This window comes from Pinus tabuliformis, chromosome Q, assembly GCF_031772625.1.
Source record: "Pinus tabuliformis cultivar Carrire ecotype Pingquan chromosome Q, CPIR1, whole genome shotgun sequence".
Classification (NCBI taxonomy): domain Eukaryota; kingdom Viridiplantae; phylum Streptophyta; class Pinopsida; order Pinales; family Pinaceae; genus Pinus; species Pinus tabuliformis.
In genome coordinates, this window is record NC_142296.1 from 369112907 (window position 1) to 369130052 (window position 17146).

At 35.0% G+C, this 17146-nt stretch overlaps 1 protein-coding gene across 1 annotated transcript in view; it reads left to right on the forward strand.

Moving 5' to 3' along the window:
* The first annotated feature begins 4476 nt into the window (after positions 1–4476).
* The window catches only part of LOC149219708 (pentatricopeptide repeat-containing protein CRR2, chloroplastic-like), a 48395-nt gene continuing 35725 nt past the window's right edge, over positions 4477–17146 (forward strand). Inside the window, exons 1-3 of the mRNA XM_089386893.1 lie at positions 4477–4968; positions 5066–5272; positions 7812–7907. Of these exons, the coding sequence (XP_089243019.1) occupies positions 4477–4968; positions 5066–5272; positions 7812–7907 (795 nt within the window). The remainder of the gene's footprint in view (positions 4969–5065; positions 5273–7811; positions 7908–17146) is intronic.

Sequence of the window (17146 nt, forward strand, 5' to 3'; positions counted from 1 at the left end):
TAATACAACTATATATCTTAAAAATAGAAGCCCTACTAAGTATCTTGAGCACAAAACACCATTTGAAGCATTTTATGGTTTTAAACCTAAAGTTAGTCATTTAAGGATATTTGGATGCAAGGCCTTTGCTCATATTCCTAAAGAGGATAGGAGAAAGTTAGATGCCAAAGCCATCAAATGCATTTTTATTGGATATTGTACTGATAAAAAAGCATATAAAATGTATGATCCAAGTACTCACAAGGTCTTTGCAAGTAGAGATGTTATATTTCATGAGCATGAAGATAAAAAATAAAAGAAGATGAACATAATGTATGGCAACCTCCTTATGATAGCTTTAAGGAAGAAGAAGAAGTTGTGGAATCAACTCAAGCTCAAGAACACATGGACATTCCAAAAGACATGTCAAGGAGTCAAAGTCCACAAAGAAGTGATGAAGGCACTCCACAGAGAAGAAGAAGAAGAGAAGGTACTCCACAGTGTAATGAACCTCTAAGAAGGTCAACACGACAGATTCAAACCCCTATCAGGTATAAATATTATGATTTAATGTCTCAAGTGATGACAGTTTTTGAGCCCTTAAATTATGAACAAGTTAAAAATCATAATGAATGGATGGAAGCTATGAAAGAAGAATACGACTCTATAATGAAAAATGAAACTTGGGAATTAACAGAATTACCGGAAAATAAAGTTCCTATAGGATAAAAAATGGTTGTACATGACAAAATTTAATGTAGATGGTAGCATAAGGCAATATTGGTTGCAAAAGGTTATTCACAAAAAGAAGGTATAGATTATGAAGATACCTTTGCTCCGGTTGCAAAAATGAATACAATCAACATAATGATATCATTAGCAACTAAATATGTTTGGAAACTACATCAATTAGATGTGAAGTCATCTTTTCTAAATGGTGACTTAAAAGAGGAAATTTATCTTGTTCAACCAAAAGGATTTGTAAAGAAGGGACAAGAACATCTTGTATGCAAGTTAAAAAAGGACTTATATGGACTAAAACAGGCACCGAGATCTTGGTATGAGAAAATAGACAAATTCTTCTTTCAGTAAGGATTTAACAAAAGCAAAAATGATCCTAATTTGTATGTCAAGACAGATAAAAATGGGGATATAGTATTACTCTCTATATATGTTGATGATCTAATAATAAGAGGGAGTGCTGATAAATTGATTAAGGATATAAAAAAGAAGTTATCATAAGAATTTGAGATGAAGAATTTTGGTCAGATGCACTATTGTCTAGGTCTTGAAGTATGAAGAGATGATGGAACAGCCTTAATCACACAAAGCAAATATACAAATGAAATACTAAAGAGATTTCATATGAATGGATGTAAAGCAGTAAGTACTCCATTGGAACAAAATATCAAATTAACAAGTGATGATGGAAAAAATAGGTGAATGGAACGTTGTATAGACAATTAGTGGAAAGTTTGAATTATCTCACTACCACTAGACCAGACATTGCTTATGTAGTAAGCATACTTAGTCAATTCATGGCTAAGCCTCATGAAAGCCATTGGATCGCTACAAAAAGGATCCTTCGATATTTAAAGGGAACTATCAATTTTGGTATTGAATATGCTAATGTTTGTAATGTTGAATTGACATATTCTTACTGGGCTGGAAATCTAGATGACAAGAAATACACTACTGGATACGTCTTCAATATAGGATCGGGAGCTATATCATGGAGCAGTAGGACACAGGCAACAGTTTCCTTGTCATCAACTGAAGCAGAGTATAAAGCATTATGTAGTGCCACCTGTGAAGTTATATGGCTCAAAAGAATACTTGAAGATGTTGGTGAAGGTCATCAAGAACCTACAATGATCAGATGTGATAATCAAAGCACCATCAAATTGGGGAACAATCATGTATGTCATGCAAGGTCAAAGCATATAGACACAATATCATTTGTAATAGAAAAGGTCCAGTCACAAGAAATTGTCGTAATATATTGTAATACAAATGAGAATGTAGCTGACATATTCACTAAGAATCTTGGGAAGGAAAAATTTGAGTTTTGTAAAAGTAGGTTATGTGTTGTAGAAAATCCAGATTATGTTGTAAGCTTAGCTGAGACTTAGACCAATAGGCGTGTCAATTAAGATTACATATGTGTCATATGTATTGTGCTATAGTGTATTTTGTGTGTTTGTCATATGGTTGGAATTAAGGGGGAGTGTTGGATAAACAATAATTCCAACACCTAACATATTAAATGCCCATCTGTCTCGGAGTTTCTGGAGATTTCTTTAGCTTCTTGAAGAAGCCATTTCCACCGGACTAGGCAATCCAGAAGCTTCTCCATTGTGTATAAAAAACCCTCTTTGGTAATCGAATGAACAAGTGTGTTTGTGTTCAATTCTGTGTTAATAAGTTTGCCAATAAACCTCACAATTCAAAGAATTATTTGATCACTCAATGAAGATAAAATGGATCGAATCAAAGAATTTTCTAGTGCACCATAAACAATCTCCCGTACTGTATTCCTTATCGAATTAGGGAAATTGATCGCGTGGATTCATGTTACGTAAATGAGAAACGGTACAGACACTTTGTTTTTGCCCACAAAAAAAATGGGTAAGTCCTAAAACGAGTAAGAGTTGAAATTACAACCCAAACCATCGTAGGTGGTTTCATTAAGCAAATAATGTTGGAAGTAATTTACCATGGAAGATGATAGAGAATTTCAGGAAGGTGCTTTAATGGAACGAAACATATGCCAATCTCAACCTTGTACGACTGGTGGAGAAGCCAGATCACTTCTTCCTCATGCGGAGATACCTCTCTGGTTCACATTTGTTTGAATGCACTCGAGAGGTGGTGACGGCGGCTATCGTACAAGTGAAATTTAGGGTTTTATAGACACAAGATTTGGCATTGGTCATTCCGGCCGCAGAGGGCTTTGGGAGCAAAGTGTTGGGAGTAACTTCCACATAGAACTCAAGTTAGTTAGAGATGAGCAGTAAGGATGATATGTTGTGTGGTCTGGAAAATGGAATAACTGAGTTTGACATAATTGTCAGATCATCTATATTTATATTAAGAGGCAGAGTTTACAAAGTTAACATATAACATTGGCAATGTTATAATTTAATAAGGGCTAAAGCTTAATTTTTAGATAGAAATTATGTTTTTATAAAAATTGTATGGCAAAATTAATTGCTAACTAATAGACAAAGACTTGCATAAATTTTGGTGGGTAGTAATTACACATTTACATTTTTACTCCAACTTATTAAAGTGTTAAAAAAACACATAAATAATAGTGTGCAATAACTCTTCGTAAGCATATTGGTAAATATGTTATTAATGTAAGAATAGGCTATGGAAAAATTACGCTTAATAATGAAAAATCACTTCACAAATATATAAAATTCATGATATAAATATTGCAACTACATCCAAAAATTATGGCAAAAAAATTTGAAGTAGTTATCCAAGACCTTCAAGTTATGGTCCAATCAAATGTTCGAAAAACAAATTTTGCAATAATATTCAAAAAAAATCAGAGTTTTTGTTTTTGCGGATCTATCTATAATTTTTTTTAAATGAGGAAATATTGGGCAGATCCACTCAAAGGAATCACATTGTCGACTCATTAGCAAACCCTATCCCTAAGAGCACTAAGGAGAATTAAGCCTGTGACCTCCTATTAGCGAGGGGATTTGGCTACTGGAACTTGACCAAACCCCTTGATCTCCCATTAGTAAGGTGCTTTAGCCACAGGAACTCAATCAATTGAGCTAACCATCAAGGCTAAGTTAAACATTATAAGTTACATTGGTCAATGCTAAACTAATGGTGGTTAAACATTATAAGTTGCATTATTCAATGCTAATTTAATAATGGTTAACAGATAAATTTAATATTGAATTGTGAGGAGTAATAATTTATTGTTTCTGTGTTTCTTATTTTTGGTATCTATTTATACATGCTATTAAACCCAATCATTGAAAGCTTAATACATCTTTATGATAGAAGAAAAATAAGACACATATTTTAGTCTATGTTAAAGGAAAACAAGAGAGCCACTGTCGTAGCGGTAGTCCCTGCCGGGATTGAGAAACTCACTAAGTGGGCCCATTTGTCAACCACTTGTCCATAGTGAAATACATCAACATGCATGTTTACCAGATGTAATACGGTTCGAACAGACCCGCGTGCATGAATTACACTTGTATGAATTACACTTCCATATTTGTTTGACCAATTCCAACCATACCCTTGGCTATACAAATTACCGTAGCCGCAGGCACCATCTGTCAAAAATTACACTATGCAATTACTAAGGTAATATATGGTATTAAAGTTCAGAAAAACAGTGAAACCACCAAATTCAATGTAATGTTTTTGAGCTTATAACTATTCTCATAAACTTCCAACAATTTTCTCGCACGGTAGACTTACTCATTGTGCCCGAAGCATCACTGCACCTTGTTTGACGGCATGTCTAACAAATATGTTGTTTCATGGAATGCAATGATTGCAGGATATGGTATGGATGGTTATGGTGAGGCTGCCATTGCCCTCTTTGAACAAATGCAGTGGACAGGCATGGAACCAGATGAAATTACTTTTATTGGTGTCTTGTCTGCTTGTAGTCATGCAGGGTTGGTGGACGAAGGTTGTCGATATTTCGATCGTATGCAGCGAGATTATGCCATCCAACCCACACTAGAGCACTATGCATCCATGGCTGATCTTCTTGGTCGCGCAGGGCTGCTAGATGACGTGCTAGAGTTGATTGAAACCATGCCCATTGAACCTGATGCTGCTGTGTGGGGAGCCTTGCTTGGTGCCTGTAGAATTCATGGCAATGTTGAGTTAGGAGAAAGAGCGGCAGAATGCCTCTTTGCATTGGACCCTGCAAATGCTGGATGTTATGTCCTCTTGTCAAATATTTATGCTATAGCTTCTGAGTGGGATTATGCAAGAAAGGTAAGAGAAATGATGAAAGAGAGAGGCTGAAAAAGCCATCGGGATGCAGCTTGATCGAGATTAATTATAGTATTCACAAATTCATTATGGGAGATAGGTCACAACAGATTTTGTGTTGCACGATGTGGAGGAGGAAATTAAGGAACACATGCTTTGCAGTCATAGTGAGAGACTGGCAATTGCTTTTGGGATTATTAGTACAGGGCATGGAACTCTGATTAGAATTACCAAAAACCTTCGTGTGTGTGGTGACTGCCACAGTGCCACCAAATATATCTCCAAGTTTGTCAGACGAGAAATTACTGTGAGAGATGGAAGCCGTTTCCATTTTTTCAAGGGTGGGCTGTGTTCTTGCAGGGATTACTGGTGATACTTAGTCATACAGAACAAACAGTGGCATGTACGTCTACAAAATCGCGCATATTATTTCCTTTGCATTTGCATGCTAAGTCTCATTATTATTCTGGTTTCTAGGATGTTGTGATTGGAAAGCTAACCATCAACACTCTGGTAACATAAGTGCTTCAAATTCCTTGGACAGACGGTAAATATTTGCGCTGACAGCGTAAGTCTATAATCATGCATTTTCAAAGTTTGAGTTTCTCTGAAAAACTCAGGATAAAGGAACACCGATCTGTCATCCAAAACTGCTCCTTGAGAGAATTAGTAATGGATATTTTTTAAAAGATGTACATATTCAAATATCAGAATATGTTCAGATAAAAGTCATGTATTTACATAAAAGGGAATCAGATAATGCTTCATTTAATATCATCTGATAAAAGTCATGTCCATACATAAAATGGAATCAGGCAATGCTTCATGGCAATTGAATAATGCACGGTCCAAGGAAGAGTTTTATGTATTACAGGAGCTATTCAAAACCATTGCCAGATGATCATTGTTTCACCTGTCTCACAGCTTAAGCTATACATAAGTTATCTTGGCCTAACTACGGACAGTTATATGCAATCAACAGTATTGAGTAACCACATTCAAGCAAACGCAAAGCACACTCCAGGCCGAGAATGTGGACATATACCTTTCTAATCACTGAGAAATATATAAAAGCGTTAAACACAATTTCACAAAACACACTGGGCTGTCACAAAGCATGTCCTTTCAGCCAAGGCATACATGCACACCAGTATTAACTAAATATAATATTATAGCATCCGGAATCTAATGCATTTCATCTTTTAGTACTTTTTATCCTCCATTTGACTCATTTTCTATCTTGTGAAAATTGGAACGTTGGCTATACACGCTTTCTTGCTTACTATCTAGTCTCAATCTCCCGTTGTGGCCACCCTTCTGTCCAAAATTTGACATGGCAGCTTCTTTCTATCTTTTAACTCAGCTTTGTAGGTATTATGTTAATGCTACCTTCTTGGCTCGAATTTCGTTCAATAAGCCTGGGGTAACCGCCCTTGGATTCATAGTGAGGCACCTGTAAGCCATGCAGAGATTGTAAGTGACAAAAGTGCTTTGTCTAACCAAAATTATAAACTACTAACTTCATGCGCCATGTGGACCCCACATGAAGGCCACGCGCCTTACTACTCAATTCCCCAAAACAACCATGCAAGACATGGAGGATGCCACATGATTACTTGGAGTCTCTTTGTTGAGCTTGATTACCTCGATTTTGATTGAGCCCTGCCATTGAAATTTCCTCTATGCCTTGCAATTGAAATCTGCAATTGAATATCGTATCTACAAATATTCCGTAGTAATCTTAAGAATTAGTGCAGCATTCTTGTTTGCAGGAGGGTAGTGAATAGCGGCATTAATACTTTCTTAAGAATTAGTGCAGCATACTTGCTTGCAGGAGGGTAGTGAATAGCGGCATTCATACTTGGTTGCAGGAGGATAGTTAATAGTGGAATTCATGCACAGGGAAAAATAGGGAAAATGGATCTAGAAGAGAACTTGCATACAAGATGGGTATGCACTACTGGTTATTCCTGAAGGCATGAAAGTGAAATGAGGATTGTTTCCTTCCTGTTCATGCAAGTAACCAACAACAACCCGCATTTCTAAACTGATCCACTAAGAATTGAAGGGAATGGCACACTCTGCTACCCAGAACACCGAAAAATATCAACTTATGCCATCAAGTTACTCTACGAAGCTGCAGGAGTTGACTTCATTTTGTAGGTTGATTGCGGACATTGAACATCTGTGAGGTTTAGAAATTTGTCTTACATCAGGAGGTGTATCAATTTCATCTTAAAAAATGGTTCATTTTCTTCTTTTGATTTATATTGACATCGAATTGATTCTTTCTGAATATGGATCATATGGATTTGAATGTAGGAATCTCAAGATGCTGTCTTGAATACCACTTTGTCATTTTGTTCTATCAATATGTATTGACAACAAACTAGTTCTTTCTAAGTATTGGAGCACATGGATCTGAAAATAGAAATATCAAGATGCTTTCTTTAGTATCACTATGTTATCCTATTCTTATTGTGGTATTTTTACTCGGTTCATGTTTTGCAGAAGAGATGGACACGCAAGTTCAAACCATTAGGGTTTTGCTTCGGGGTAAGATCTTTGACGTAGTAAATTGTACGGTAGTACTACTTATGTAATACAACAGTACAAAGAATTTTGGTTTCCCTGGCATGCCTTGATACTCGGCTTACTGCTCATTTGGTTTCAATCTCCGTTGGCGCTCCCACGCGATGTCACAGCGTACGTTATTAATTTCTGGGTCCATACATTACCCCCGAAGCACCCGAGAGGTTTGTATTGCATTTGGTATTATTTTAGCTATGTTTTTATTTATTGTTAACTGTACAATTTGCTTAAATTTTTTGCATGTTATTAAACAGATGTGGCCCGATCTTATTGCCAAGTCTAAAGACGGAGGAATAGATGTTATTCAGACATATGTCTTTTGGAATGGGCATGAGCCAGAGCAACGTCAGGTAATAAGCATTTAAAATATTTTAACAATCTTGAAATGTATGTATGACTTCGAGCGTTTAACGCATGTACAATGTTATTTTGTATTCTTTGCAGTGATGTTTTTTTCCCAATGCTTGAATTTGGGCCTATTACTTACATAGATAAGAGATACTCAGATTCTAAGAAAAATTTAGAGCATTTTTTTCATTCAAACTTATTAATCTTAATTATTACCTTGCCCAAATACATAAAGATAGTCTGATACATACCAGGTCTGTCAGGTCGCAAACTACAATGCCACTGCCTTTCTCTGGGGCAACTAGCTATGAACTACGTCGAAAGGCTGGAATTGAAATCTTACAGACTCAAGTGTGTAGATAACAGAGCACATCCAAAAGCTGGCATTGAAATCTTGCAGACTCTTCTGGGCAGGCGGTGACAAAATAGTGAAGGAGTGGCCCTAGTTTCTACTTGAGCCTTCTGCGTAGACTATCATTTACCATACCAGAGTTGCATGCTAATAGCCATGTGGAAGGGGCCTTGATAGATATGTGGAAAGGACCTCGAAAGGGCCTCGAAGTATATTGGGCGGCTGAACTTTGGATAAAATGGTATTGCCCCAATTTTCTTGCATCGAGCCACGTGAAGCCTCTAATAAGAGGTAGAATGCTTTCAGTCTTATAACTTTGGATAAAATTTCGCTGATTAAAATTGTTACGATCAAACTTTAATTAAAATACAAGAAACCCAAAAAAAACAGGTCAACTGATCAATTAATAGGCGGTCAAATGATCGATCGATTGATATAGTCACTGCTATGCCGGAGGCAGGCCCTAAAAAGACATAAAATTCAATATGTGCGGGGGAAGCATGATTTCCCAACTAATAGGTTTCTATAATTTTCTATTATTCTTCAATTAAAAGAAGTGTGGCAAAGGGGCGCGGCGACCAGAAAAGGGCAGTGACGGCCTGTGTTTCGGAATTGAAGGCTGAGCGAATGTGACACGGGAACATAGAGGAGTTTAGCAGCGCCGTTGGGCGCTTGGAGAAGCCATCGCCCGTGATGCCTGTGAGTGATGGCGGCCTTGAAAGTAGTAGGAATCCGAGACTCCATAGATCGCTTGGCGCGACCCGTGGAAAATGCTGTAACATAATTCATAAGTGAGTACCACGCAGCGGCCCAGCCATGAATGAGCAGAGAGAAAAATACTAAGGTGACAAGAAATCTGTATACGATTCCGAATTCAGAGCTGTAGAATAAACCAAAAAACACAAAAAATTTTATGCATGGATTTAAAATCTGGTATTACAATATTTATATTCCATTGAAAATGCTTGAACCGTGGAGGCCACCAGCGCTGGGTTGATCAACAAATCGAAGACTGTTGATAAGTTTGAGATTTTTTTATTAAATGCATGCAGTGCAAAATAAACAATGCCATTGACCGTGAGTGGGTTGGTGGAAACCCTAGGTATGTCCCGAATTTTTTTTGATAAACCGGAGAATAAGTAATTATTGATGGAGCTTTGTTTAATATAATGTTTCTTGGAATGGAAAAAGAGGTTCAATGAAGAAAATACAAACACGGAAAATAATATTTTGATTTCACATGCCGAAGGTATCTTAAAAGTTGATATAGAAATTTTGTAAGTGACATATATTGAAAAGTGGGTTTATTAAATGTATAAATGGTAAAGTTGATGTAGAAACTTTGTAAGTGACATATTGAAATTTCAATATATTGAAAAGTGGGTTTATTAAATGTATAAATGGTAAAAATAAAAACTTCAAGATTGAGATGTGTAAGGTTGAGATTATGTTGGGTGAAGTTTAAAAAAAAAGTGTGGGTGGCTATTATTTTATTTTTATTTTTATATAGAGTAAATGGTATACTCTCAAATTAATTAAGTTTGAAGTTAAAAGTGATGCTAAAATTTTAAGGCAAGTGGATGGGCATTTATTCTTTTTGAGGTTTTGCATATTTAATGCTTATATGGAAGTTCAAATTATTCATTTCAAAGAAGGAATGAGTAGCATCATGAAGTAGTGGTCACATCATGAGTTAGAGAAACATTTTTCATGTTTGTTGTATGTAATTTGAAATGATTTAATGGGGTGCAAGTTCGGTTGTACCTGACACCCCAAAAAGATTTCGGTTCAATTGTACCCGACATCCAGAAAGTTTTTTGGTTTTATAAAAAGTCAAAGCATAGACAAGTTGTTTTCCTCTAGTGTTTTTAAGATCTACAAGTCCTGTCAAGTCAGACTACACATGTAGTAATCAAGTAGCGTGTATCCTTTTATGCAGAGGGAAGATGTGACGTCAAGTTGTGGACTTAACCACTAGAGTGGGAACAAGGGTGCTAAGTTTACTCATATGTTAGCTTGATGTGAGATCGAAGAAGTTGAGTCTTCTATTAAGGGGAGAAGTGAGGGGGGTTAATTTCAGAAGGTGAGGACTAAGTTTTATTGAAGAGACACTTTAAGTTGATGAATCATGAAATTGAAAATGATTTCTAGAGAACTAGTGAGTATAATAGATAGTACTCATGTATATTGGTAGATGAATTATTTTTCATATGGACATCAATAACTAATTGTTTGCAGGAACAATGGTGACTCCATGATAGAAGAAAGTTGCATCAACAAAGAATAAAGAAATGCAGTAGCAAACAAAATGATCAAAGAGAAAAGGGTGCAGAAGCAAAGAGAATGACATGATGGAAGAAGATGATCATAAAGAGTGATCCTGTAGGAAAGAAAATGATAAAGAGAATGATGAAACAACAAAGAGAGAAAATGATGCAGTAATAAAGAGAATGGTTGTCGATGAAAAAAGATAATGCAAATAAAATGATGTAGCAACATCAGAAAATGAAAATGAAGACACAAAGAACAAAGAAACATGGAAAACATGCAAGAGATGAAGAAACAAAAGAAGCAAGAAAAATAATAGTAATGTGTAGATGTAGATGAAAACATCCCTAAAAGGCAAATGTAGATGCAAATAAAAATCCTTTAAAATTGTTGAATTGTGTTACCTAATTTGAATTGAATGTTCCTTAGTCAATGTTAATGTAAGTTTGATGAGATATATATACTCCCAAATTTTGTTATATTGAAAAGTTGGTGGTACTCTTCAAACCACTTTGTAGAAACCCTTTTAAATTAATATTCGTGGTCAAAACAACTAATGTTTGTGGTCAAAAGAAACCAAACAATGTGATGTTGATGGGCCTCTAAATCGGACATAAATTAAGGCCCATGCCTCTAAATTAGACATAAATTAAGGCCCATTTGACTATCCTTCAACACATTAAACCTCTCTTTTTGCATTAGATAATGTATTTTTAATTTTAGTATGTTCAATAGGAAGGTTTATGGATAATTGCATATTTATGCCTAATGTTATTTATTTTTGTGGAATATTGTGAGAATATTGGGAAGATTATAGAGACTTGGAGGAGGAGATAATCTAGGGACCTACTCCCTACTTCAGGAGGATCAATATTAAATAAGAAATCAACAAGATACTCTATAATTATGGCATAGATTGTGGAGCTCCAAAGATTGAGAAAATCTAGAAATGTGTTCCCTGCCATTTAATGCAAATTCCTAGTATTGGGAGCCAGATCCACTAATCAAGGGATTTTAGTGGGGAAAGCTTCATTCTTTCATGGGGAATGATTCCTAATCATTTTTTATAAGTATCAATTCGAATTTTCCTCTACGTGTTGGATTTTATTAGTCTTTTTGTGGAGAGAACTCATATTTTTGTAGCACCACTTTCATTTTCTGCAGGGATGTAATAGTATTGATGGAAATAATGAAGATTGGTGATATGTTCAGCTTCTAAATCTTGGTCTCCTTCATAGGACTCTGTGTTTCCTTGAGATTGGCCATCCCAGGAGCCTCAAAGCCCTTTTGTATCATTTACTTTTCTTCATTTCACTTCTTATTCACAGGCATCTCTTGTTCTTGTTTTTTCGTATTTCTGCATTTAATATTAGCGATTTCTTGTCGTAGGATTGGGTTAAATGGTTGAAGTAAGTTATTTTGCAGGATCAAAAGCATCATTTCATCATTGGAACAGCTTTGGAAGGCCATAGTAATCATTGAGCTACTTGGATTAGCTTGCTTATTCCCAAATCTAGATTTCTGGAAGTCCCTTGTGGCAAATAACAGTAAATTTATGCTATTTTTTAGAGCATGCTAATGAGATTCAATCGAGTTGATTCCACTTCCATTAGATCAAAAAAACATTCTAGTTAATAACAAAAATTACCCCATTGAATTTTCACTTGATTAGGTTAGGCATTTGATAGATTTACTAGCTCACTAGTTCTCGAATTTCTAGATTTTAGACTAGTAATTTTTTGCCATTTTTTAGCATGGGTTAACAGAGGTATTTTTGAGTGATTCCACTTGGAATGGATACCTAAGGCATCCTAGTCAATAACAAAAAATTTTCCCATCCAATTTTGATTTGATTTGGTTAGTAATTCGGTGAATTATAACTCCCTATAGCAAATATGTTGTTTCTTGTAGTAAACTACAGGAAACCCTGTAGTACTCTTCGAGAGTGTATATACTTGCCCAAATTGGTTCAAAAACATTGGTTTTGGTCCCTTAGGGTTGAATAATGATCCCTAGGCTCTAAATCAATGATTGGGGAAGACTAAAGACCACTTAGGACTTGCCTCTTTACCAATGTAAAACATTTCAGCGATTTGGGCTAATGGACATATTTATGAAATGGATAATACAATGATGATTGCCACATCCAATGAACTCTGTTAATGGACCTAAACTCTTTGAAATTTAATGATTGAAATCTACTTCATGAGATTTACTTTAGGCAATTAGAATATGTTTCTTCCCTTGTATTTTCTTTCTTGTAATAGGTTAAGGTTTCCATTTCAAGAATTTCATTTTCTATAATTAGTTTAGGATCTGATTTTATTACATTCACTCCATTACATCATGACATCAAAGGAATGACACATTATATGTTGCACATATAGTGTTGATACCTCTTAAGTTTGTACAAACCCCAGGTTGATAATTAAAGTCGGTAGCCTTGGGAGTTGCAACATTCTTGTTGTAATACCGAGGCTCATCAGATGTGTTGTAAGTGGTATGCAAAAGCCACTTGTAACAGTTGAGGGTAAGACAATGCAAAAACCCAAATGTGTAATGGTTACGGGTCAATCATAAAAAAAACCCATGATGATGATTGGTTAAGATATAAGGGGAGTGAAATTGTTTTTGAATTTTTTTTTTTGTCTTTGCAAGTATTTAAAGACAATGAACAGTGAGCATGGAAGACAAAGATGAAGAATGTGTATTAAGATCACAAATCTCATTAAGGGGAAGTATGTTGGAGTAACTCATAAATTCTTGTTAAGGGGGAGTATGTTGCAGTAACTCCCACTTGTGATAAGAGAAATGAAGTTAGTTAGAGATGAATCGTAAGAATGAACTATTATGTGGTTGGTTAAAATGGAATAATTAAGTTTGACATATTTGTTATGATAAACTATAGTTATATGAGAGGCAACTTGTACACTAAATGTAACATAAGGGATGTTATGATCTAATGATTTTCTGTTTTTGCTATTTATTGCTCCTTGTATTCCCATTTGGGGATTTAATGCTCCTTGTGTTTTTTCTTCTTATTCTTCATATTAATTGTACGTGTGTTTATTTCATGAGGTTAAATCCAAGAATTGGTAATGGATTTGAGCGACCATTTTTGTAGAACAAGCCCAAGAATGGTCGCCATATATGCCAATCTCAACATGTACCAGGTGTGGATAAGTTGGATCAGTCATTGCTAATACACAATTACATTTATGGTTCACATTTGTTTGAATGTGCAAAAGAGGTGATGATGGTGGTTCATGTGAATGGGATAATTCGATATTTACAAATACAAGACTGGCATTAGCAAGTATGGCCATAACAAACCTTCTTTCCTATAGGATTTTGTAACATTTTCTGTTGTCATGAAGAAGCATGGAAAGTTTTTGATGAAATGGCTGCAAGATAAGTGTCTAAACAACCATATGGTCATGGGGAGGATGGCAGCAAAATGAAGGTTGACTTTCTCAAAAATGAGTCTGGGGATTTTTGTTTCCATGGTGCTAGCTAAATTTTCAAACAAATGTGTGATAACCCAAGGGTTTCTTAGTGTTTAAAGAAGAAAGGAATGTTCAAATTATGTCCAGTTCTCTTTTCGGGAACACTTTATGTTTATAGGTGTATATCATAGACTATGTGTTGGTTTTAAAGTGAAGTTAGAGATATCACAAGGAATTTTGATGAATCGACAATATTTGAAAGTAAGTAATGATATTTATAATCATTTATCTCATTATATCATAGTTAAGCATACAACTTTTATTCTAGTATTATAAAGTTGTGGATATTTCAATGTTTTTATCTTTAAAAAGAGTCTTTTAGGGATGCACTATCAAATACAAATCTACCTTTTGCATCGATATAATGTTTTTCAGTATTTATAAATTTTATATTGTGAAGCATGTTAAAGAGGAGTTCTTGACACTGTTCTAATGGATCTACACTACTTCAACAAAGAAATGTAAGATCTTTGTGTGTTTTAAAGGATTTTTGTTATTGAATTATATGATAATATGTATTATCAATTGGTGTTTGAGAAGGATTCTTATTTTTAGTGAGAGAATGAATTGCTACAATTGTCTCTAACTAGAACGTCAATTTAGCTACTTCTTCTTAATTTGTCATTGCATGCATCACATTTATTAGTTTTTGAGGATATTGGAAGTACTTTTGACACTTATATCCAAATAGATCTAGAAAGAATTGTAGTTGATTTATGTATGTATGCACATATCTGTTGAGATGGACCTTAATAAGGCTCTTCCACAATAAAATGGTTCTTAGATGGAAAAGTATTAAACACATATTATGAGAACACAATATTCAAGCGCAAGATATGTCATCTTCTAAGGCATTTAAAACTTATTTTTTCCCATGCTAAAACTCATCCTCCATGGAAAAAAGTGAACCAAAACAAAACCTTGAAGAGATGGAATTTTTTGGAGGAATCAAGTTTGAATACATGCATTGAACATGTTATGAATCCAAAACCAAATATGGAGAATTAGATTAATGATTGCATGTCTATCATGGAGAATCCACTCCTTTCTTGGAGGATAGTCTTGAGTGTGTTGGCAGTTTGTTTTCATTAATGTCATGTTCAGGGAGATCTTGTCAAGTATCCATTGGCATTGATTTCATTGTTGTATACATGAAGTTTTCTTTGATTCCTAAGTATTGGAAGTCTTGCTTGATTGTTGAGTGTTGGATGTGGAACCTGATTAGTATATCTTTGTAGGCATTTTTCCTCCAAATACATTGTTCAAAAGAGCATGAAAGGTGTTTGGTTATATATCCCTCTCAGAGAGCTTTTAAACAATATATAACACTTTGTCTAACTCTGTCATTCAACCAGCTCACAAAATAGAATAAAAGATAGATCAACGATTTAAAAAATAACCTTTTCGAGGGGGCAACCTTCTTTACATTACATAATTAAACAATTCTTGGATGACACAAATGATAAGACCTCCTTGGTATATATAGGAGTCTAAGGGGTTAAATATAATCAGAGCTTACACAAAAATAATAATGTAAGGGCACAACAATAACAATAGTGGGTTTCTATGGGGGAAAACAATAACAACATGGGGGATAAATGGGGAAAACAATAACAATAGGGGGCTAAACTAACAATAAAAATAAGGGGAATACAATACTATTATAGGGACCTAACATGCCCCTCTCTTTCAAAAAAGAGTTGTCCTTAACACTTGAGTAGTTATGGATGCTTTTGTATAAAATTCTCATCCTCCCATGTGGAATCTTCAATGAGTAAGTTCTTCCACTTAATGAGATACTCTGAAATTAATTGATTCTTTATCTATCGGGTTCTTGTTTCCATGACTACTTCAAGCTCAAATATGATTTTTCCTTCTCCTTCAAGTTCTGGAAAGATTGTTTGAACTAGGAGCTTGTCACCGATAACCTTCTTTAAGCATGAAACGTGAAAAACTAGGTTTACTCGGGAAGATGCAGACAACTCCAATTTGTATGACAAAGTACCAATATTTTGTAACACCATGTAAGGACCTTAGTACTTGGGTGAAAATTTATTATCTTTCTTAGCTTTCTTGAGGAACATTTGTTTGTATGGTTGTAGCTGTAAAAATACTCAGTCACCTACATCAAAACTTCTTTCGTTGTGATGTCAATATGCTTGTTGTTTCATTCTATTTTGCACCAAAGTGAGGCTATCCTTTAAAAGTTGGAGAACTTGTTGTTGATGCTCGATGTGATCTTCCACTACTTGAACCTTAGAATTTTCTCTTAAAGATGAAGTGATGGATGGTGGATGATATCCATAAAGTGTCATATATGGGGTCATTTTTTCTACAGTATGGAAAAAAGTGTTATACCACCATTCAGCTGGAGGTAACCACTTGAACCTTTATGTTTTTTTATCAGATACAAAGCAACAAATATACCCTTCCAAAAATTTATTCACTATCTCAGTTTTCCCGTCAGATTGAGGGTGATAAGATGAGTTATGAGCTAATATAGTACCAAGACAAGAAAATAATTCTATCCAAAAATTTCCATGAAAATGGGATCTCTATCACTTACAATAATCTTTCGGTTTCCATGTAGCTTTTGAATTATTTTCATAAATGCATTAGCAACTATACTAGTTTATCTAATTCATCCCTTGCTTCGGTTATCTAATTAGCTTGGATAGTATAAGTGGCACAAAGAAATGCTTCCACATCCTCATCCTTTCTTGAGAGTGCATCTGCATCAATATTTTTCTTCCCTTTTTTGTAGATGATTTCAAAGTCATAGCCAATCATCTTTATGACCCATTTTTTCTGCTCTTCTGAAGATAATCTTTGTTCCAAAAACTACTTAAGACTATCATGATTTGTTTTTACCTTGAAGTGTCTTCCCATAAGGTAAGGTCATCATTGCTTTAGTGAATGTAGTATTGTCAACATTTCCTTCTCATAAATAGGTTTTTGTAAATACTTTCCTTTGATTGGATGACTTTCAAAAGTAATGGGTCTTCCTTCTTGCATTAAAATAACAACAATTCCATTTCATGAGGCATCACATTCCACAATAAGGGTTTTTGTGAAGTTTGGTGTAGCTAAGACCGGTGCTTGGCACATTTCCTCT